The sequence below is a fragment of the Eleginops maclovinus genome, chromosome 1 (assembly GCF_036324505.1).
Source record: "Eleginops maclovinus isolate JMC-PN-2008 ecotype Puerto Natales chromosome 1, JC_Emac_rtc_rv5, whole genome shotgun sequence".
NCBI lineage: Eukaryota > Metazoa > Chordata > Actinopteri > Perciformes > Eleginopidae > Eleginops > Eleginops maclovinus.
The window spans coordinates 23085117-23108861 of NC_086349.1; the positions used below are offsets into that span (position 1 = coordinate 23085117).

Consider the following 23745-nt stretch of genomic DNA (forward strand, 5'->3'; position numbering starts at 1 on the left):
TTGGCAGAGGTCACCTCAGAGTAAAAAGCAGGAGGGAGACGCAGCATGGACGCGGGTTGTGTGTGCAACGGCAGATCAGGTTGTCCTGGATCCTGCAGATGCTTCGTGGGACGTTGAGGACGAGAGAGGTGAGCTGCGTTTCTACTTCCTCCTCTCTCTGCGGAAACTAAATGTGTACTTTTAACGAGGTGTCCTGGATCTGATGGAGATTATATAGTTGTACAACAGCGTAAGAGACGCCTGTGTCTGAAGACTGAGAGAATATTACAGCTTTTATGATCTCGGTTTCCAAAAGTTCATATTTATTTGTCGCATCTGATGTTTGAACTTTCAATGCTTGCTACCTTGGTGCATGTACTTCCTCCTCTCTCTGCATTCACTTTGAATGAGGTGCGGTGGATCCATTACCTCAATACTCAACACTTGGAATAGAATGAAAGAGGCACAAATTAGATTATATTTTTATATTCAATCTTAGACACAAATCAAACATTTATTTTACAACGTAGCTTTGGACAAACTACAATCTGTACAAGTTACTGTTGATGCGGGGTCGTGGATCTGTTGACTCCGGACATTAAAATAGAAAAACACAAACATTAAATTCTTGTACAATATAAGAAACTTATGTCAAGAGAGGATCTTACAGCTTATAGCAAAAGTGAATACTTATTTGACACTGTTTGCTTTACTTCCTGGTCTCTTCTGATATTAAATGTGTACGTTACTTTTAAAAAGGTGTCGTATTTGTTATTTAAACACTGAGGACATCAGAATAGAAATACCGGTTATTAAAATGAAAGATTATTATGGTGTACGACTTACATCATGCCAGCCAACAATATGTAACTGATGTGCGTATGGCTTTTATACTCTTTTTCACCGATAGTAAACATTCATTTGACCATGTTGCATTGGATATTTGGACCATCACTGCATACCGTCTTCTCTCTCTGAAGAAATAAAAACCTGTTACTTTTTATGAGGTGTCGTGGATGTGTTGAACACTCAGCACAATAAATAGAAACACAATAGAAAACACAGACACACTAGTGAGTCCCAAACAACTTTAACATATATTGTAGTGCAGAATAAGAGCCAGACATATTTATTGTATTCTTCTCTCTTCTTTCTGTGTCTCTGTGTGCATCACTTACACCAAAACAAATTCCTCGTATGTGTAAAACCGATTCTGATTCTGATCATTAGCAAAGAGCATGTGTCTCAGAAAATCTTACAGCTTTTGTACTCTCTTTAAAAAGCCTTATTCTGCTCTCTTTCAGGTTCATATGTGTATGTTGTGTCTTAGTGGGACATGTCTCCATGCTTTAATGTTCACAAAGCTCTTTATTTTTCTCAGACTGCCTGTGCTGCAGCACCTCTTCTCACCCTCTGTCTGAAACCAGAGCCCAGTCTGCTCTGATTGCTTAGCTGGCTGGCTCTGTTGGGATCTTAGAGATGTCCCAACACTTAGCCTATCACTACAATGTATTGGAGTGATAGCCAATAGATGCACAAGGGTTACATAGTGATGTCATTGTGTTATTTTAGTAAACAAAGGAAGCCAATGGAGGCATTTCAGGCATTGGACATTTGGACCATCAATGCTTTAACTATCGTAAAACAGAAACAAAGGTCATCTTGTATAAACTAATGATTATACAAACAGTAAACCTCGAGGATCTAGAGATTATATCCTCATTAAAGATTTCCTCTACAGAGGTCGAGGAAGTTACAGGAGGGTGTTCATCATTTCTGACAGGAACGATGAAAGAAAGAAAACGAAATCCACTGAGAGGAATGAGAAGGATTAATTTGAGGTTTTTGTTTTGTGAAAAGAAAATACGTATTGCCCAGCACGGGGTCCGCTCCTGTAATTGGATTAAAATCTGAAAAAGATGTCAACAAAGTTAGACCCAGGTGAAGTGAGGCCATCAGAAGTAGTATTTAACACCAGCAAAACGATTTCTACGCTAAATGTAGAGCCCTAAAATAACATGTATCTTACAGACTAATGTAACTGTGCTCAAAGGAAATGCAAAGAAGGAAAGACAGATGATTTCATTGTGCCGTGATTCGTCAAATGTTGGTTTGTAATTTTTTACTGCAGCGACTTCATTTAATTTCCTGCATTGTGTTTCCAGCAGCAGAATGACCGTTAAAGGCTATTTTTCTAGATAAGACTGATGCATCAAAGGACGGCAGAGTGCACTGGGAGGCTGTTTTGAGATAATACAGATGGATGATTCTGTCAGCGGCGTGCTTTTGTTCCTGCAGTAATGGAAGAACAACTCAGATCGGAAAAAGTCCTGCATCCGAAGAGTGTTATCAGCAAAAAAAAAGTGCCTAAAGTTTAAAAAGTTGTAGTTCTGCTGTGAAATGTCCCTGATATTCATCAATGTGGAAGCATTTTATTGCAGTAGCTTGACATCTTTATGTTATTTTAACAAGATAAATGAGAGAAGGAAAAACCATTTGTGTCACAGATTCGTATTATTATTTTGGGGCTCTTCAATCTTTGCTTTTGTTTACAAAAATATGAGTTATATGACATCTTAGCAAATAACAACAAGGTGTTTTTGGAGGGGATTTATGAATGAAAACAACTTCCATTTTTGGAACTGCAAAGTAACTAAATAATACAATAAAAATATGCTTCTTTATGCAGTAAATGGATATAATGCACTAAGTATACTGACAAATAAATAATAATAATAAATAAATAATACAAAATAAATAATAATAATAATACAAAATAAATAATAATAAATAAATAAATAATAATACAAAATAAATAATAATACAAAATAAATAATACAAAATAAATAATAATAATAATAAATAAATAAATAATAAATAAAGAAATAATAATAATAATAAATAAATAAATAATAATAAATAAAGAAATAATAATAATAATAAATAAATAATAATACAAAATAAATAATAATAACCATTTGTATGGCACTTTAAAAAAAAGATCATATATGAGGTAATATATGAATAAAAGAGGTCAAGTTTATAATAATTTACACTAAAATAACAACTAAACAGAAATACAATTAAGGACATATATTTCTGTAGAGATTCTTTTCTAATTGTTTTATATTAGAAATCCTTTATTTGTCACTTTACACTAATAGCAGATAGAAAGATGACTTAGTATGCACACGTTATTAATAACACAATAAGTAAAAAACAGAAAAGTACACCGTGGTAATAAATAGCAGGAGGTTAAATCGTACTTTCATGTATATTGCACAAAGTTTAGTATGTTCAGTCTTAATGCACATCAGAATATCATTTGGAGGGAATTTATGAATGAAAATGTGTTTGTATGAAAACATATTAAATGGAAAAGTCAAATGTTGAAAGGTAAAGCCGTGTTCTTCTTGTTTTGTATCAATGATAGCTTCTTATTTTGGAACTGCCACTTAGTGTGTAATGGTGATTGCTTCAGATTGGTGAATCTACTGTGACTCTATTAGAGCGTGCTCATTCCCCTCAGTCCCACATGAGGGGCCCTCTCTGCATGCCTCTGTATTTGTGTGTGTTGAAGTGTAAAAGTGTGTGAAAGCGCTGCTGTAAACACGCTCAAACATCTCGTTGTTTTGCAATTAACGTAAAGGTTGACCCCGCGCACACACTCCGGATAACTGCAGCTGTGTGTGTTTGTTTACGATAGCAGAGGTCAGATTCAATACACATTGCAAGAACTCTGCCCCCAAACAAGCAGACTAATAATACACAGACCCCCGACGGTCATTAGACATAAACCGTGAACAGAATAACGGTCATGTTTCATAACAAGGGAAGTCACAATATGTCCTGTGAGGGTTTCTGGCAATATGCTCGAGGACTACAGAGAAAACATGGGAACTGTTAATTGGAATTCACTAATTGGGAAAACTATCACGCTATAAATTCACAGGCTATGGTCAAAGGACCTCTACTCAAGTAGTGTACTTAGCTGCCATTTTCAAACAGTATTTCAATGTAATGCCACTTAACACTTCTACTCCACTACAATTCAGAAGAACAAATAGTACTTTTTATTCAAGTACATGTATCTGATAGCTATAGTTAGTTATTGAAGATAAAGAATTTACATTTAAACAACATATACGCTTGAACTATTCAATATAAAGAGCCCATATTGTGCTTTTTGGAGTTTTCCCTTTCCTGTAGTGGGTTATATAGGTTTCTGTGCATGTCAACGGGTTGCAAAGGCTAAAATCCCAAAGACACTCTGTCCCCCCTGTCTGAAACACCTCCATTGGACAACTTCGTTTACCTCTGGATCAAAGTGACATCACTATGTAACACTCGCACTTCAATTGGCTAGCAATCCAACACATTGCACGATATAGGATAAGGGGCGGGACATCTTTAAGCTGCTGACCAATCCCTACAGGGCCAGCCAGCTAACCAATCAGAGCAGACTGGGCTCTGGTTTCAGACAGAGGGTGAAAAGAGGTGCTGCAGCACAGGCAGGATGAGAAAAATAAAGAGCTTTTTGAACATTAAAGCACGGAGACAGATATGAACCTGGAAATGAGCATAAAAGGGCCCCTTTAAAGAGAGTATTCTGTCTCATACTGTTTTACAATAAAGGATTTAAAATTTGTTCTTCAATTTGTTTTATATATGATTTTCTTCACAGACAGATTTGACTAATGTCCTTTCTTCTCTTCTTCCTCCTCTCTTCCTTTCCTATTTCTACCTCACCTCCTCCCCTCTTCCTCGCTTCCTTTTTTCCTCACTTCCTCTGCTCTTCTTCCTTTTCCTTTCCTTTCCTCTTCCTTTCATCTTCTTCCTCTCGCCTCTTCCTCTGTTTCCTCTCCTCCCAGCCATCATGTCAGTCTCCCCGGTAACAGACCCGTCCCCCAGCTGGTCGGTGGTCTCCATGACTCCTGTGTACAGTAACGTCACCGAGGTGCAGCGTGACGCTCTGCTGGCGGTTGCTGAGGTTGTGGTGCTGGCGTTGATCCTGGTGATGGCTTTGCTCGGTAACGGGCTCGTGTTGCTGGTGTTGCTTAGGCGACGACGCCAGAAGAACCCGCTGCACCGCTTCATGATCAACCTCTGTTTAGCCGACCTGGTGGTGGCGCTGTTCCAGGTACACAATCACACTTTAGTGAAGTTTCTTTGTCTATTTGTGATCATTTTGAGCTTTTGTGTCTCACGTGGTCCTATTTTTTTGGTCTTTTTACTTCCCTTCCTGGTCTTTTTAAGTCTCTTCTTGGTTGCTTTGAGTCTTTTACTGGCCATTTGAGGCTCTACGTAGTGTCTCTTTGTGGCCAATTTTAATCTTGCTCATCATCATTTTGTCATCGTGAGGGTCTTTGTGGTAGTCCCCTGTCACTTTGATCCCATTGGCCTAAGTCCATGTACAGTAATCCATCCATGGTGCACACACACAAATACACACAAATACTAGCAGCATCTCACCCTGCCTCCCCCTGCTCTCCCCCTATGAGGTGTTGCCCCAGCTGGTGTGGGATGCAAAAGGCCGTTTCCCCGGGCCGGACTTCCTGTGCCGGCTGGTGAAGTACCTGCAGGTCCTCGGGATGTTCGCCTCCTCCTACATGATCGTGGCCATGACGGTGGACCGGCACTACGCCATCTGCTGCCCCCTGCTGGCGCACCGCAGCGGGGCCACGCAGCGCTGGAACAGCTGCATCCTGATGGCCTGGGGGCTTTCACTGGTGCTCAGCCTGCCACAGGTAGGGAGGAGGGGGGAGGGAGGGAGACACATGTAGAATTCATAGTAGAGAGAAAGAGAAACTCCCTCTGGAGGGAACACAGGGATTTCAGCCTTTGCAGACCATTTACATGCACAGAAACCGACATGACACCCTACAGGAAAGGGAAACCTTTTTAAAAGCAGAATAGGTAAGATGTCCCCACCTCTCTGCTCCTCCAGGTTTTCATCTTCTCCCGCTTTGAAGTGGCTCCAGGAGTCTACGACTGCTGGGGGACCTTTGCTGAGTCGTGGGGCCTCAAAACCTACGTCACCTGGATGACTCTGGCGGTCTTCATCCTCCCCGTCCTCGTCATCACCATCTGCCAGGTAAAGAGGGACGGATCAGAGTTTGATTTACAGGGAGACACAAAACACGAGGGACCATCTTTTGTGAACTGTGTAATATTTCACAACATCTCCCTTCAGGTACGAATCTTCAAGGAGATCCACAACAACCTGTACCTGAAGTCAGACCGCCGCCTCTCTCCCGCCTCCCTCTCCCCCTCCAGACGGGACAGCCAGAGAGGAGAAGCAGGGGGAGGCAGAAGGAGGTCAGATATCCCCCTGTATGTTTCCCCCCTCATGTTCAAAAACCCCGGGAGTGACAGCAGCTTTCCCCCGGCCCCCGTATACCAGCCGCATAACGCTGCCCTGAGGTCCGACAGCATCCCCTCACACAGTGATACCAACACCTACACTGCTGACTACACCCGTGAGTTACTCGGAACACAAAATGTTTTTTTATTTATTTCTGTTTATCCTAATTCTGAAGGGTTATCATTATTATTAATATCATTATTATTATTATTATTATTATTATTATTATTATTATTATTATTATTATTATTATCATTATTATTATCATTATTATTATTATTATTGTTGTTGTTATTATTATTATATTTGAATAAGGTTATAAATCACCATCAGACACTAAAAATATTAAAATAATAAATAAAAAAATAAAATAAAAATGTGACTTTTAAATATCACTTTGATTTAGCTTTATTTATCTTATTTTATGAACCAGTTTTACAGTTTAGCTGTGACAGTTTTTTTATGTCAATATTTTTGACTGCCTGTTTTTGTTTCAGTGGCTGCTAATAGCCCTGGCTTCCTGTCGGTGGAGCTGCAGCCTGATGTGCTGCCGGGCCATGTAGCGCCCCCTACTGACTGTGGCCCCAAAGCCCCCCCGCCTAAAGCAACCCAACTCAAAGCACCCCCTCCCAAGCCCCCCCTGGCCCGCGGTGGGGAGGTATCAGCGGCCATGTCAAAGACCGTCAGGATGACGCTGGTCATCGTGCTCGTCTACTCGCTCTGCTGGGCCCCCTTCTTCAGCGTCCAGCTGTGGGCCGCCTGGGATCCCAACCCTCCTAAGAATGGTACACACACACACACACGCAGGAGTATTCTTTACTACGCTACATTTATATTAACCGTGTGTGTGTGTGTGTGTGTGTGTGTGTGTGTGTGTGTGTGTGTGTGTGTGTGTGTGTGTGTGTGTGTGTGTGTGTGTGTCTCTGTAGATGCAGTGTTCACCCTGCTGATGCTGCTGGCCAGTCTGAACTCGTGCACAAACCCCTGGATCTACTCCGCCTTCTCCAGCAGCGTCTCTCCGAGCTCCGCCTGCTGCTGCTCTGTCGCTCCGCCTCGCAGCGTCGCGGCTCCTTACCCAACGACTCCACCACCACCACACACAACTCCAACTATTGAACACACACACTCACACAACACACACAGCAGGGTAAAGTGCGAAACCTGCAGCGTCTTTATCTTGGCATCTCTGCAGTATGCTACAAAAACTAGAGCTTCCATTTTCTGTTTAAAGAATAATTAGTGAAACGCATTTTGTTTCTTTTACAGATTAATATCAAGTCATTTGTACATTATAACTTCTTAATAAATGAAGTTTAGAGGTTCTGACAAGCAAATCGTGTTTGATAAGTTGCATGAAATTAACAAGGAAAGATGAACTCACTGCTGCTGCCTCAGTCCCGCACAAACCCACATATAAAACCACACATTGTCTCATTAAAACTTTGGGAAAGATCATTTACCTAAACATGATGTGTGAAAAAGTTTGCTTTAAACTGTGTAAAGTTAGCCATTTACAGAACTCCTTGATCTTTGATATGCATAGCAAATAAGGCTAGTAATATATTTCCCATTAAAACCATCCCTGTAAGCAACAGAGAGTTTAGATACAAACAGTAATACATTTCTATAAAGTGTAATTCTAGTAAACGCTCCTGTTTTGGTGATTTAACATTCACTGATTTGATTAAAAACAACATTTCCCTCTCAGAATAAAACCACTTCCACGAGATTTGTTTTAAAAACTGTTTATTCGTCCCTTCAAAAGTCCTAAAAACATTTCATACATACACAGAAAAACATCTGCCACAAACAAAACATTTCCTCCAAACTTATCAACGAGTTGTTCTTCTATTTATTTATTTGTAAAGACGAAAATGTGCTTTTGCAGTACCGTTAAAAAAAAACTTGCACTGGAAAAAACTAACATTCACATGTTTCAATAAAATGTTTTAGTTGTTTTAAGTGTCCCCGTTTCTTTCTAATACTCGTAAAAAACGCTAGATAACTGAAGGTTTTAGTCAATTCATTTTAAAGGGAATATAACTTGCATAATGAATAACAATCTCTCGAGGGTCGATCCTCTCTAGCTGAAGGACATCGGTTCAGAGGTCTGCAGAAAACTTAGAAAACACATTTGCTTCAATTTCCCATCTGTAGACATCTGGATACTTGGTGTAGAGTGAGAGGAAACTCCCATTGGTACCGACAGACATTTATTAAAGTAAAAAAATATTTACTTTCAACATACTTCACTTGTTAAGTAAGCACAGTGCTTGAGTAAATGCAATGAGTTACGTTGCACCTCTGATAATAAGAGTAAACCTTTTTCATCACATTTATTAACAATCCTACTGAAGTGTAAAATAAAGTAGCGCTCTGTTACAGAAACATTCAAAAATATAAGGTTTGGATTATAAAAGATGAAATGGATAATATGTTGTTCAACAAATGTGATTAAAATGACAAATTAACAACAGCGGGGTTTCCTTCAAAACACATCACATTTTAACCCAATTTTAGCAAAAGACAAGATAACCGTAGTAGCAGTTTATTCAAACCAACAGTAGGTGGCGTTAATTCCGAATCGGGAAAAATGCAATACGTTTAGAAAACTTGATGTTAAAACAATATATTTATAAATCTCTTCAACTTGATTTCATCGCACTTTTAGGCATTTTGCTTTTTTCTCTGTACACTTTTATCATCAAGCGTAATTTTAAAAAAATATATTTCAGGACTTTTTCAGAATTTTCCACGTTTATAAAACGTGCGTCTGGCTCTCAATACTTTCTGGTTTCCCTAATTTGAATTAAAGTGTCATGCCCTATAGACGGCTCACACATTCATTTACCTACATTAGTTTTTAGACTCTCTCGTAACAGCTGAACAGAGAGGTTCATAGCAGATGTTACTCAAACTGGAGTAAAATAGCACGTTTGTTAGGATCTATTTTCTGCTGTGGATGAATACATTGGGGAGTAATGCGTATGTGGAGTAAACATTATAGGATATACAATGTAACAGGTTTTAGGATTACAGGCAAAAAGTGTTGGATGGTCTATTGTGCCATTAGTTGACTAATTAAAATATCACCTTTATAGATAATTAAATACAGGTTAAACACTACTTCAAGAAGTGATCAGTCTTCAGAAAAAGGTTAAAAGTTTCCCTTAAATGTATTTATTTTGTTCATCGTGTAACATGAATCATTTATATCTATGATTGAATTGTTTAAAACCTCCATTTATTTTCCAATTACAGAAAATAAGGAACGTTTGTTCAGGCTGAAGAGGTCCCACGTCTTCTGTTGTCCTTCATCCCGACACAAAACTAAGATTAATGCATAATTCATTCTGACGTTTCTGTGATCGACTTCAGACAGAAACACCAAAAACAGATATGACGCGTTCAGCTCGGAGACAAACTGAAACAAGTTTGATACTGCAGCAGCTCGATGAAAAACAAAGTGAAATTATGAAACCTGGTTACAGATTCAACTGGCTGTTGACACACACACACACATCTCTCTCACACACACACTAACACAGGCACACAAACACACATCCTTTCATCAAAATCCATCAAAAAGTCTACTTGTCAGATTGTCATTAGACTACGTTGTATTGAACAGAAAGCTAAAAGGTATTATTTTGAAAATCACAAAGGTTTGATGATACATCTACAAAGTGTTGTTCACAATTTAAAAACAACCCTATCCGGTACTGCAACTTCTATATTTCACAAAGATAAAAAAATAGGATTGTGTGTATTGTCCATCATTTTCTTTTCCTATTTTGGCACTACAACCGGGCAGGTACACACCCCCAGTAAACCAGTAGATCTGGTACACACACAACCCATTACCCCCCCCCCCCCCACACACACACAAAAAACAAAACCCAATGTGAGGTGTCATGTAATACTGCGAGTGCCGGTCACTCAGCAGGAGAATCTGCGGGGAGCGACTGTGAGAGCGCTTTCGTTCGAGTGTGTGTTCATCACCATGACAATGCATGATGAGCTGCTCCGGTTGCAGGGTGTGTGACACAAAACTACACGCACACACAAAGTGCACACACTTATGTACAAGCACACGGCTATCAGTGTGACCCTTCAGACCGGTAGAAATGTAATTACATGTAACCTCCTTACTTTCCTATTTCTCTGTTGTTTAAACACTTTTTGTGCATCCTAAAAGTTAAATATGTCCCTGTGGCGGTGATTTCCGGATCTATTTCATAAATCTCCACTAAAAACCCTGGAGATGTCACGCTGAACTTGTGAACAGCTCTATAGTAGTATGAATGTGTCCTTTAATGGATGCCCAGCCCTTCAGGAGTGAAGCATGTCGTGGTGTGTGAGGCTCTAAACCGTTATGGCACCCTGAGATTAGTATCCTAAAATGTTACCTTACAGTCTGTTGTGCGTCTATCGGGTGTCGGTGTAACGCTTACAGTAGCTGGTGTGTGTGAGTGTGTGTGCTCCTGGAGGACTTGAGGTCACCAAAGGCACCAAAAACCAGAAGGCTCGACGCGGGGACAGCTCCTTGGCGAGCGGCACAGCGGCAGCCTCTGTTTGTAAAGGTAAACGGAGGTGTCTATGGCTTCAGGGGTTGACCTCTCTATAAAGACGGCGTGGGTTTGGGTTTCTGTGAAGTGTGTGCTTCCTTCTTGAGTCTGTTTAAAAAATTCAAACACAAATCTACACCGTGTCCTCGTCCATCCTGGACACGTTTTCCAGCGCGACGGCCTCCGGTGTTTTTTTCTCCGCCTCCTCGTCTGATTTTGACGGAGAAGGAGGCGCCAACATGGCGGTGAGCTCCTCCTTAGGCTCCTCCCTCTCTCTCCTCTCCTCCTCTTTCTTCTCTCGTGCCAGCATGCGGTAGTTGATGGTCATTCCTACGAAGAGCATCACACTGGCGACGATGAGGATGATGCCGGAGGAGATGTAGGTGTAGTCGTAGTGGTTGTAGTAGTTATAGAAACTTCCTGAAGGTGGACGACAGAGAAAAATGACTCAGATTTAATATTCATCTTCTACTGTTTTCACCATCAATAACAACCAAGCTGACACACAGATTAAAGTAGGAATCCATCTGTGTGACTTTTTTTAATCGAGGAGTCTTTACTCTAAATTTGAAACCTGTTCGTTTCACTCTTGGCGCCGTGCTAGGTGGCAGCCTGTTGCAGCAGCTCGCTGTGCTCTATTGAATATTTGTCTTTCTTTAACTTCCTTTATTCTCTTATTTAGCTTTTATTTATTGAAGTATTTATTTATGCTTGACGATGAACAAATATAGTTATATTTTTAGAATTATTTGTTATCTATTTTTTATTTCGTTTTGTTTTATGCTGCTGCAATGCAAAAATGTCCCTCTTATTTTAACTCTTCCTCGCTTTACAGGATAGTTAAACACAAACTGCAGCTAACACCTCAAATAACTTACAGATTCTTTTTCCCAATGAAATGTCAAAAACAAAACAACTTTTCCCTCAACATTAAAAATAAAACCAAAATAAATTCAGCTCATCATAAATCATGAAAAACTGAAAAGGTCTAATTTGAAAAGTCAAAAACACAGACTGTTTGGCTTTTTTTTGCTATAAATCAATTATAAAAATAGTTATAATTACATTTTATTTTGCCTGATGGGTAAATCATTTAGTTGTCAGCTCTTATTGCTAATCTTCAACAGGTCTTTAGTATGGGCGTTGAAGTGAAAGAGGTATATCTTGAAGTGAAAGATACATATATATATATATATATATATATGTATGCAACAAAGCAACATGTTACCATTGTGACTTTATCTTTTTGAGTTTATACATCTTATCAAGAGTCTGAATAAAGTACTGTACTGAAGTTCCTCCCTTCTCCCATGGTGCATTCTGGGTGTTTTACCTGTGAGCGGCGGTCCGAGCAGCACCGGCCCACACTCCACGATGGTGACCAGCCCAACGGCGGAGGAGAACCTCTGCGCTCCCACCAGATCCATCAGTGTCTCGAACAGCACGGAGCTCAGCCAGCCGAAAGCGAACCCGAAGAAGATGGCGTACACCACGAAGCCGGTGTAGTCCACGGACAGCGGCGCCAGCACGTGGCACACGCCGTTGTAGAGCACGGCGGCGGCGAAGAAGTACTGAATCCTGGGCCGGACCCACTTGGTGTTGGCCAGCATGCCCATGGAGGGCCGGGCGAACATGTCCACGAAGGCCAGCACGGACAGCAGGAAGGCCGCCTTCTCCTTGCTGATGTCCTTACTCTTGGCGTAGTTAGAGAGGAAGACGAGCGGCGCGAAGAGGCCGAAGAACATCACCACGTTTCCCATGAGGTAGAGCAGGAAGCCGCGGTGCTTGAACAGCGTCAGGTCGATGAAGGAGTTGATGGTCTGCAGGACGCTCTTCTTCTGCAGCGGCGCCACTGGTTCCACCGCTTTGACCTCGCTGGCCTCCGCGTCGGCCATCGCTTTTTGGGGCGAGGGAGCGAGGGGCCGCATGAGGGAGCCGGCCACGCAGCAGTTGAGCAGCAGTCCTCCGAGGATGAGGAAGCTGCCTCTCCAGCCGAACTGGTCGTACAGCCAGGAGTTGAGCGGGGCGAGCGTGGAGAGGAACACCGGGCTGCCCGCCATGGCGATGCCGTTGGCGATGGGACGGCGCTTGTAGAAGTATTTACCGATCATAGTGAGGGCCGGGTTCAAGTTAAAAGCTAAACCCAGACCTGGAGGGAGAGAGAGGGATGGGGGGGGACAAGAAGGAGTGTTACATGAGAGAATGATGAACAAATTGTGATTTTTTTACAACAAAGAGTATATTTTCTGAGCTAAGCCAATCACAATGATAAGAACTATCCATGATCTGAACTTCACAGCCAGTGAAACAGTGATTTTATTCCGTCTCTGACCTCCTATGACTCCTATGCAGAAGTACAGCTGCTCCACGGTGTTGCAGAATGAGGCGGCAATGAGGCCGCTGCTGGCCAGACAGCCTCCCACTAAGATGATTGGTCGGCTGCCAAATTTGTTCACCAGGATGCTGCTGATTGGACCTGGAGGAACAGAAGAGAGAAGTGATGTCATATAAAGAAAAGAAACATTACAGTGAATGAGACAAAAGCAGTGCTGTGGTGTTGCATCTCAAGTATGTAGTAAAATGCTGCAATTTTTGTCTATCTTTTAGATTTGAGGTCATATGATGTGGAGATGTAGGGAGTGACAAAGAAATATAAATGCAAGTTGAATTCTTCTACACTACAGTTCAGCTTCTCACCACCAGGCGGGGCTATGGTGGCAAACATTGGAGAAGATAGACAATAGCTGATTGTGTAACAGCACCCGGTGCATGGATGTTACATGAAGGAGGAAGGGAGGGAGAGGGGAGGAAAGGGAAAAGAGTGAGTGAGGGAGGAAGGGAGTCATGCCGTGCAAGGTATGGTATGGTACACGTCAGTGAGAGTTTATGAAGGAGATAAAATGCAAAGAGGGCAGGGGGGGAAGAGGAGAAAAGAAGACGGTGATTTTTAACTTCTTTATTTTAGTACGATTTCCAGAACACACTGGAGAAAAGGATGGACCGTCTTTACTGGCAGTTCTTCCACCAAAAACCAGTTTTGATAATGAAAATGTGATGATGGTTTATTGTGGAACTGTTAAAGGGTCCATCAGTCCTGCACCGTTTGGCCTTGAGAGCCCTGCACACAGCTTAGCCATCGGGCCAGAATAACCCCCGGGGCCCCTCAGAAGACTCCCATCTTCCCACAGATAGCAGAGAGTGACGTTTACACAAAGATATTAAACACATTATGGAGAGACTCACATTCACAACAGATCCCTCCCACGCATGGGGAGCCTCTTTAGCCAGAAACTCGTCTGAATCGCCCCCGATTTCATAGAAAGACGGACGTTTGTGTAGTACTTCATGCTCCCTGTCCTCCATACATCCTATTTTCACTGAAATGAGTTTCTGTTCATTGCTGGGTCCAGTTGGTTCACCTTATGAGATCCACATTGCTGTTCCACAACCAAGTCAACAGAAGCCCCATCATAAAGTCACTGTTTACACCAAATGGGGACTAAAACTGTGCTCATGTTGTTCTTTTATTTACAAAGCCATAATAAAATACTAGCAGGACTTGATCATTTCTCCAAATCCCACCCTAGTGTCTGAAATAAGAACCCCGACTTATGCGGCTCTCGGCTCTTGGTGGCAGCCAGGAAGAATATTGGTGCTTATTTGAACCAAGCTGTCGTCGGTACAGTCCAAACACTTAGAAGTGTTTCGCAGTTGGGCTTCAGCTTTAAACCGACCCTGGAGCTGCCTTGGTGGAAAAAGGCTAGCAGTGCTGTGGAGTTGTTAGCTTCCACTAGCGCTGCATATGAGACCCTCCCTGTAACACCCTAAAGAATCCTCAGACTCGGAAAGGAAGAGGACAGCAGAGAACTGAAGAGAACAGCAAGGGAAGAAGAGGAGAAAAAAAGAGAAAGGGTGAAGGCGGTCCACGTGCCTCTGCCTGCGTGCCAGCCTCTCTATGAATGGGCCTCACATGGATTCAGACGGGCTCTCTGGATGTGAATACAAAGCGCAGACTGCTGAATCCAGACAGTGTGTGTGACTGTACGACAGGACAGTCAGGGACGGAGGCGTTCATTCCTCAAGCCAAAGAATATTTGGAAAAGGGCCACAACTTTACAAATGTCTCAAAACATTGGACAAGAGCAAGCTAGCACACGGCTAATAAGAATCAAAAAGACCACAAAGCAACAGGAGCAATCCCTCTGCACTCTGAGATGTATGATGTGGCCTGCATCGCTATCATCCAGGCAGAGCTCCTCTCTGACCCCGTACAGAGTCCTCTCTGACCCCTGTACAGAGTAGCAAAGCTGTGGACAGCTTCTCAAAATGAGAGCTAGCAACAAACACAGGACACAAAATCTTCTCCTGATGACCTGGAAAATGTCTGACTTTCACACAGACGGGTAAGAAGTGAAAGTGTCTCAGGAAGTCAAAGTCAGCAGGGAAACGGCTGGGCCTGCGTATCTGTAAAAACCATGTGCAGTAAAAACACAGCCAAATGTTCTGTTTTCCCAAGGATATGGTCTCTGACCTAGCAGAAATGATTCTGCATATCTGGGCTGCACACCAAGCTGTAGAATAAACATTATGCTGTACTTTGGGTCAAATGGAGAAGTTTGGAAATGCTGGAATGAGACTTTATTGATCTGTTGAACACCGTCTCTGAGTTTGGCCTTCCTAGGGCAGATGGACTTTGTCTCAGAAATATTGTATTCATATAACCTACAATACTTCCTGTGTCACCCCCCTGCCAAGGACACCCGTCATGAGGAATCAAATTAGTAATAAAACATTAAAACAATTGCGGCAAAAACCTTGGAGAGTAACTACTACAGCTCCCACCTGATACAAGGTTTAAATCATGGGAGACTAGAGTTATAGGAGGTGATTCCACCCACCTTGACCCCTTCTATCAATACCATTGAGGATCCTTCCCCCCCAAAAGCCCAACCAGCTCTCTGTTCTCTAATCCACCCTCTTGGGGTTCACTGACACGATAAAAAGGAGCCTTCTCCGTCTCCCCAGTCGGATAAGGATGTGTGTGTACGAAAGTCTTTCCAGGAAAATCCAGGGCCCAGTGTGCTGATAGCTTCCCTTATTTCCGTCTTGATAAGAACTAGAATCTAGAAAATAGTGTTGGTGCATCTTTAGGGGCAGGAATCACTCAACTGAAATATAGCATACGTTTCTCGCCACCAAACTCTGGTCAGATCACGCTTTTAGTAAACCAAAAATAGCTGGATTATACGTGTACAGGTTTTTGTATGAACAACCTTTTTTTCAAATGATTTTAAAAAGCCAAACCTTGATTGTATGTGCTTTTCTAAAACCTGGTCAGTGCAGCTGTTCTTTTGAAGTGAGGTTTTCTTTGAAGCTAAAGAGCAGCTGGAAGTGGAATTGCCACTGTGTTAAATAATTCCCTTCAATGCTAACGATATGTTATCAAAACTTAAGCTCACTGACTCATGTTACTGTCCTTTCCAACAAGCTTTAGATCTGACGCCGCTTTCTTCCTCTCCTGTTTCTTTCCCGACGTTTTCTGTGTCTTCAAATAAACAAATCCAAAAGTTGTGTTAAATATGAATGAAGTTACATTCTTACATCACTTCCGTGTTCCTCTGAGCTGAGCGCTGTTCTCTCATGCACAGAGGGCCCTTCACTCAGGCCATGGTGAATTCGCCCTTGAATCTTGGCAGCTGACCAAGCCGGGCACACTCACGCACTAAATACCTCTCCGGTTTCTGTGTTGTGTCTGTCTTGTCACTGCGGGTCTGGCACGAGGCCCGTCTCGGTGGGTCGCCGTGTTCCAGGGCTGGTGGGTTTCCATGATGCGGTCTGGGATGAAAGAGGCGGGCACAGAGGCTCCACCAGAACACACCGGACTGTGATTGTGTGTGGAGCTTCGCCGTGAACAAAAGCGAACCTCTACAAGGACAGGAATGAATCTGCATCCCATCGACACTCACACACACAGATCAGTAGTGACAGTCTTTGTTGCTTACTGGCAAAACACAAAGAGGGCAGTGAGTGGAGTTCTCAGGAACATTATATAAACGACTCCCCCCTCCCTCCATCATTTGCGCTCTCTGTGGACGAAAAGAACACGTAGAGGAGGAAGGAGAGGAGTTGCCCTCAGCTTAACTCTGACACAGCATCCACAAATTTAAAATAAAAGGACGTCGGGCGTGAAACCAGCCGTGACGAGCTCTACCGCGGTCTAAATTTAGGCTCTGCATCCTGCCGTGCTTCACTAATGACAATCTACACAACAATACACTTGTCTTTGTTTGATTCAGCCATTCATTAGAGAGCAACTGCACAGATTTAGGAGGGACACAGAGCATCAGCTGGTGATGAGTCAGTGCGATCCAAAACAGAAGACAGAAAGGAGAAACAACTGATTGGATTTGCCGTGAAATATAAATGCATACAGCATTATTACACCACTTCAGCATTATCATTTCCTCCGGTTTTATTATTCATAGACATGTCTTTGAGTTAAACCATTTTATTTTATTGTATTCTATAAACTACTGACTTTGTCTCTGTGTTGGAATTCAACAGACACTGGATTGGCTGCCATACATGCAGAGATTTAAGAAACATTTGGAGTCCGGAGCTGTAGCTGACTGAACCTTTAGAAATAAAAGCTTTACAGTTCGGGAATAATGATTCATCACTTTCTTGCAGCGTTGGATAGAAGATCGACACCACTAGGGGATCTGTAAACCGTCCGTAAATTAGATTTTAACAGTCATATTTTGAAATAGCCCAATATTTCTGAGCAAATACCCTGATATGGATATTGCAACGATATTGTAAGGTTGACGTTTGGTTAATAAAAATATAGAAATGAATTATAATTAGTAATGTAAACACTATGAAGGGGATAGGGCAAATAGTAGAACGAAAAAAAAAAGGTCTATATGTTCAGAAAATGATATTAAAACCAGGAAAAGACGACACTTATACCATATAACAATATTCTATCATCTTGTTTTACATTTTTAGATTTAGATGTTTCCCCTCTTTTATTCAGTACAGCTAAAGATCAAGAAAGGAGAAAGGAATAATAAATCCTAAACTCAAATCCAATAAAAACAGCCCTGACATAAATCATTACTTTACAGTTAGGTTTAAAATGTGTCCATCTAAATATATGTTTATTATTTAGGTCATAGATTGTGGTTGTGTTGTACAAGACTGCTTTGTATTGAGACATGTTGCTAATGTGCTGTCCTCCCTATTTGCATACATCAGGGGCAGAATATTAATGCAGTCCAACACTTATAAACACCTCTCTGACGGTGCCTCAAACATTAAGGCTTTACGGTAGCATGTTGCTTTAGATCTTATTATGTCCCTGATAAAATGGAGACTTGTGGATGTGTCTTTTGGACTCAGGGAAGCAGACTTTGACAATAATGATTTCATGCCTTTATTCTTTCCTTCGCTCAATCAGATTAAATCTAAGCTCTGCTTCTTCAATCATATCAATATCCTGTAAGCCCTGAAGACTTATTGCATTAAAACAAGCTCCCACACACACACACACACACACACACACACACACACACACACACACACACACACACACACACACACACACACACACACACACACACACACACACACACACACACACACACACACACACACACACACACACACACACACACACACACACACACACACACACACACACACACACACACACACACACACACACACACACACACACACACACACACACACACACACACTTTCCTCCCACACATGAACAGAGAAATCCCTCAGATCAGGAGGTAATCTGATTACAGCACTCCGGCTCAATGAGGCGGGGACCACAGCAACATCAAGTGACTAGAGTCCCTCTTTTCCAACACCAACTCCAGAAATTAAAGGAATTTAAAAAGGAACACGTTAATTCAGCCTTACCACCTAAAGCCATGAGGTTTAGGAATGGATACGGGCCAGTTGGTGAGTGTTTCTAAACTGCTTAACTGAGTGACGTTTATATTCCCACTGCTGCTGGATTTAATGTTTTAGATACACTTCCTCATTCCAGGCTCAGAGCAGTTCAATGAGAGACAGAGGACAGACAATAGGTCCATTTTTGTGGTTTCTGTCACTTCTTTTTTTTTTTTTTAGCACTGTCACAGTCACAAGGAATTGACACGGGTCCAAAATCTGAACCAGGTTCCTCATGGAAAAGATGAGAGAAAGTTCAGTGAATTTATAAAGAGTGTAACTTTATTACTAATCGAGATTAACTGTATCACCTTTTCATTATTTTGTAAAGTTAGTTTGATGCATTTATATTTGTTACTGCTTCTTTGAATTGTGTTTTATTCCTTGTCTCTTTGAAAAAAAAGATGTGAACTCTGTAGAGATGAAGTTTACTGACAAAACTTCCAAACGAATCCTCATTCCTATGCAGCTACATTCAGTGTTATTTCCTTTCAAATTAAATGAATGATTTACCACAAATGGTAATTATAGAAGTGCTGACTCAAATTACAGTATTGCGTAATGATGACATTTTACCTTCGAAAAACACTCCAGTTGAAGCGGCGTTAGAGCCATTATGATACTAAATAACAATACAAATAGTAGAAAGTGATTGGTACTGACAGTAGGGTTAGGCAGTTTGTTCATCAGATGTAAAAAAAAAAGGTCTTTCAGAAAGAGTAGCACTCATGTGGACTGAGCTCAGTTTGTGCTGGATCATCTTATTCTCTTCAGCCAGACAAAATATTGATTTCATTTGGTTCAGTATTTGAGTAAATGCACTTTGTTACGTACCACCACTGAAACAAAACAAAACACCAGCAGCACTGACTCATTATTTATCCTGTCGCTGAAAATGATGCAACTCCTTTGCTTTGTTTCATGCCTTTGGGCTAATAGCCCAGATGCTCTAAATATCTTCCTCTTCCTTGTTGCACTGAATCTGCTTCGCACTGTTGGTCAGCAGTCACTGACGTCCTGCAGCACAGTGACGACATGTGTGTGTGTGTGTGTGTGTGTGTTTTTCTGTGGAAGAAGGTGTGAGGACGTGCGCTGCCTCATGTATGCAAGCAGTGAGTCATGTGGTGATGCTAATTTCTGTCCTACATCTTAGCGTTGTGACTTTTTTAACTGTTGAGCCGGCTGAGTTTTGAACCAGGGGGAAGGAGAAAAAATAAAAGGTTGTGAAAAAAGAATTCAACACCTGGCTCCTGTTATGTAATTCTGTCCTCCTCCGTTTCCCCCTCAGCAGTTTCCTCTCATAAATGCGTGAATCGAACGCAGAGCGGCACGCAGATGAAGTGGAAGGAGCCGATACCATTTTTAGATGTGGATAAACAGAGGGAGAAAGGGAGAGGATGGTGTCTCATAGTAGGGTGCGCTGGTTATTAAATACACTGGTGGAGGAGGAGAGAGAGAGTGTGTTTGCATAGGAAGGAATTTGCTTTGTGTCTTGCGCCAGAAAGAGAGAAGCCTGACCTGAACCTGGGAGTATTCAGTCTTTCTCCATCCTAAATCCTGAATTAACATCTAAATAAAAGCCTGTTGAAGCAGGGCACAGAAAGAGGCATAAAGTGTATGAAAAAATGACTGTTTTCAAAATATTTTAAAGAACCAAAACAGGTACGAAGGTGCTCAGCTCGCAGGGACAACACTTTGATCCTGAAGAAAATATCTCAACAAACATCAGATGAATAAACGGGACATTTTGTGCAGAAATTCCTAATTTAAGGGGCATTAATATGCTCATTTTCAGCCTCTACTGTAACATGTTTACATGCTTTAATGTTCAAAAAGTGCTCAGTCATACTGCCTGTGCTGCACATACGTGGCGACTGCACTAAACTAAGAAGGTTATCTGTGATTTGTTTGTATGCATTCTGCTTAAGCATTCATTTAAACAGGTAATATAAATACATAGTTCATTAAACCGCCATCTTGTTTGTATTCAGCAGCTTTAGTCCGACAAATGTGTAGTTGGTTTGAAATCACTCCAAAGTATCCATTTGTAACGTGGTGTTTGACTCTCCCTTCAGCGTAAGGTACCCACTCCGAGGCTGATTGAGAGGATGATAGAGAGGGTGATGGAAAGAGGTGTGTGTTTGATTTGCTTCAGTGAAGGGGTGAACGATAAGAAGGAAGAGCCTGGTTGCGGCCATAAATTCTGATGAAACAAATACAACCGTAAATATTTACACACAAACACATTCTCACCAAAGTGCCATGTGACTGTACGGCTATTTCCTTGTTGATCTTCAGAGCTTTTGTTAAGCGTTTCTACTAATGTCAGTTATTTTGAGAGACACTGCTGGTTATTTTGAATTGGTAATTTCAAGGTCAAGCGAGAAAAACAAACCAACAAGCCTCACGTGGAGAGATGGTGCTTCAGTGTGTGGGCTGTTTTATATTTCCCACATTGAAATGTAGAGGGGAAGAGCAGACTCTGTGCCAGTCAGGGCTTTCAACACATCCAATGGGCGCGATAACAGACCGATATGAATCACTGAGCAGCTCAGAGATCGTGGCTGCTGATATTAAGAGTAGAGGAGTCTTTCCAGGGAGGGAGAACGCTTCTGACATGGATGCTCATGTTGGGAGTGAAAGGAAAACTCAGTGTGTGCGGACTGTCCCAAGTTCATATGAGAAAACTGTTCATATCCGTGTTTTTCACTCGTTATGGCAATAAATACACACAGACACACAGACACACACGCCACTCACCTCCAGCGTACATGACAGCCAGCATGATGGAGGAGATCCATGACACCTGGCTGGGCGTGGCGTCGAAGATGACCTCGATCTCTTTGAAGAACACCGTGATGGATTTGGGGAAGGCGTAGGAGAAGCCGATGGAGATGAAGGCGCCCGCCACCACCGCCCAGCCCCAGCCGCCTTCAGGAGGGTCGTAGCCCACGGGCCCACCCGTCGCTGGAGGCATGTCTGCTGCCGAGGAAGAAGAGCGGAGGACAGGAGAGGAGGCAAACTGAGGTCAGGACTCAAAACCTGTGGGAACCGAGGAGAGAGCTGTGTAAGGACAGATATAAATCACGTATTTCATTCTGATCTTTAGTTTACATTCTTATCTAAGAGAGGGAGGAGAAAATGAGGAGGAACGAAACAAAATATTTATGTTTTGTAATCATTTCTCAACTAGCATCGCCAAGTGCTGTCATGGTGAGAAAGAGCATCTGTGCCGGACCGCATTCCAACACACAAGCATCAGAGAAAGAGTTGGTATCTAGACTATTTTTGGTGTTAAATGTTCCATTTCCCCTGTTGTAGCTTGGAGCAGCGTAACACCAAACATCTTGTGAACATTTCCAAATGAACCGGTTCATGCACATGCCTTTGTCATCACACCAAACTGCTGCCTATTCTCTTTAGTCGCTGCAGGAATGTTTCTTACAAAGCGGCTTAGCAACTGCTTGGGAAGTCCCAGAGTCAAGAGTTTGTGTAGACAGAGGTTGAATTGGGAAAGGAAATAAGACACTGAGCAGTTAGTAAGCTAATTATTTCAAAGGTCAGCACACAAACATGGTGTTTTATACTTAAAGTATCTCTGGTAGAGAACGATTCCTTCACTTTTAACAAACAAGAGGGTGTGGTTGTAGATTAGTGAGGAGCTTGGTCGTTTATACATGCAGCCATACTCCCGATAATGTTAAATCAACGCCGCATCACTTAGTCTAGCTTTGAGGTCGTGTCTGATGTTATGAGGGCGGTAGCTGCTGTGCGTAAAAGCTGTGAGCGTAGATCATGGATGCATAATAAGAACTGGATACAGCGTTGGAGGCGGGACCCCTTTCATTCCTATGAGAGCTGCTCGAAGACGAAATGGCCTGAGATTCTCGAGAGCAAAACGTCACAAATTACCCATCATGCCTAGCTGTCAAGAGCATAAAGCATGCGCAGTTGGGTTTCCCCTTAAGCCCCGCCGCCGATCTCCCGCTTTGGCTCAGTAAAATGAACGGAGAGAGAAAATAAATCTGGATTCAGCTTTTAACGCAACTTTAAGGACCTAATGTTTTTAATGAGGGCTATAAAAGGGTTCATGCTGGCTGGTTTATTTGGTTTTTAAAAAATGATCCACCAATTTACAGCCGTCTCTTTCCCAATGTAAGTCAATGGGCAAAGGTCTTTCTGTGCCGGGTGACGTCACGGACCGATATGGAAGCTGCAGTACCTGCGGTTTGGCCTCTACGATATTTTCTCAAAGTCCAGAGCACTCTGGGGCTTGGCGTAGATATGCAGTGTGTATATAGTTTATTTGAAGGTGAGTAAATGCCAAACGTCTCAAAACCCAGGCCCAGTCTCCGGGTCTGACTTACCGCCCGATGATTTAAGGTGATTAAGCTGATTTACTCGCGAGCCAAAATAAGCCACTGGTAATCCACTGAGTGTCTTGTAGAATGTGGACATTCACTAACCGGTCAACAACACATAATTTACTTCGCAGATCAGGGGAGAGGCTGGTCAGCTGATGGCTTTAATGTTTAGTGGGTTTGTTTTACTTTTGTGGTTTGATGGGTCGGATCAGATTCACCAAAATCAATAACGTTTTGCTGCTGCTGCCCCCTCCCCCACAGCAGTGCAGTACTTGGCCGAACTCCATACTGGGAGCATGCCAATCGCCAACGACTTTATACACAAAAATCCAAACTGTCCCTCCCATCGTAGCTCTAGATCCCTTCTGAAGATAAAAAAGGTGCCAGCAACCGGTTCAGGTAACAGAACACCTGGTAGGCTAGAGTTGACCAACATTTAAGTGGAAAGACAAACCAGTTCTTTCATTGTAATCATGGGAGCATCTGAATGACGATGGCA

At 42.1% G+C, this 23745-nt stretch overlaps 2 protein-coding genes across 2 annotated transcripts in view; one reads left to right on the plus strand and one right to left on the minus strand.

Moving 5' to 3' along the window:
* On the plus strand, positions 1-8253 carry LOC134863564 (vasopressin V2 receptor-like). Its single transcript, XM_063882139.1, is given in 8 exon segments — positions 1-128; positions 4851-5119; positions 5481-5726; positions 5927-6073; positions 6173-6458; positions 6841-7128; positions 7273-7362; positions 7365-8253. Coding segments are annotated over 7 exon segments (1416 nt in total). The 5' UTR covers positions 1-128; positions 4851-4855; the 3' UTR covers positions 7460-8253.
* The window catches only part of LOC134863560 (monocarboxylate transporter 1-like), a 24829-nt gene continuing 9156 nt past the window's right edge, over positions 8073-23745 (minus strand). The window contains exons 2-5 of the mRNA XM_063882128.1: positions 21643-21924; positions 13244-13387; positions 12245-13060; positions 8073-11331 (exon numbers count right to left, since the gene is read on the minus strand). Of these exons, the coding sequence (XP_063738198.1) occupies positions 11045-11331; positions 12245-13060; positions 13244-13387; positions 21643-21859 (1464 nt within the window). The 5' untranslated portion in view covers positions 21860-21924 and the 3' untranslated portion in view covers positions 8073-11044. The remainder of the gene's footprint in view (positions 11332-12244; positions 13061-13243; positions 13388-21642; positions 21925-23745) is intronic.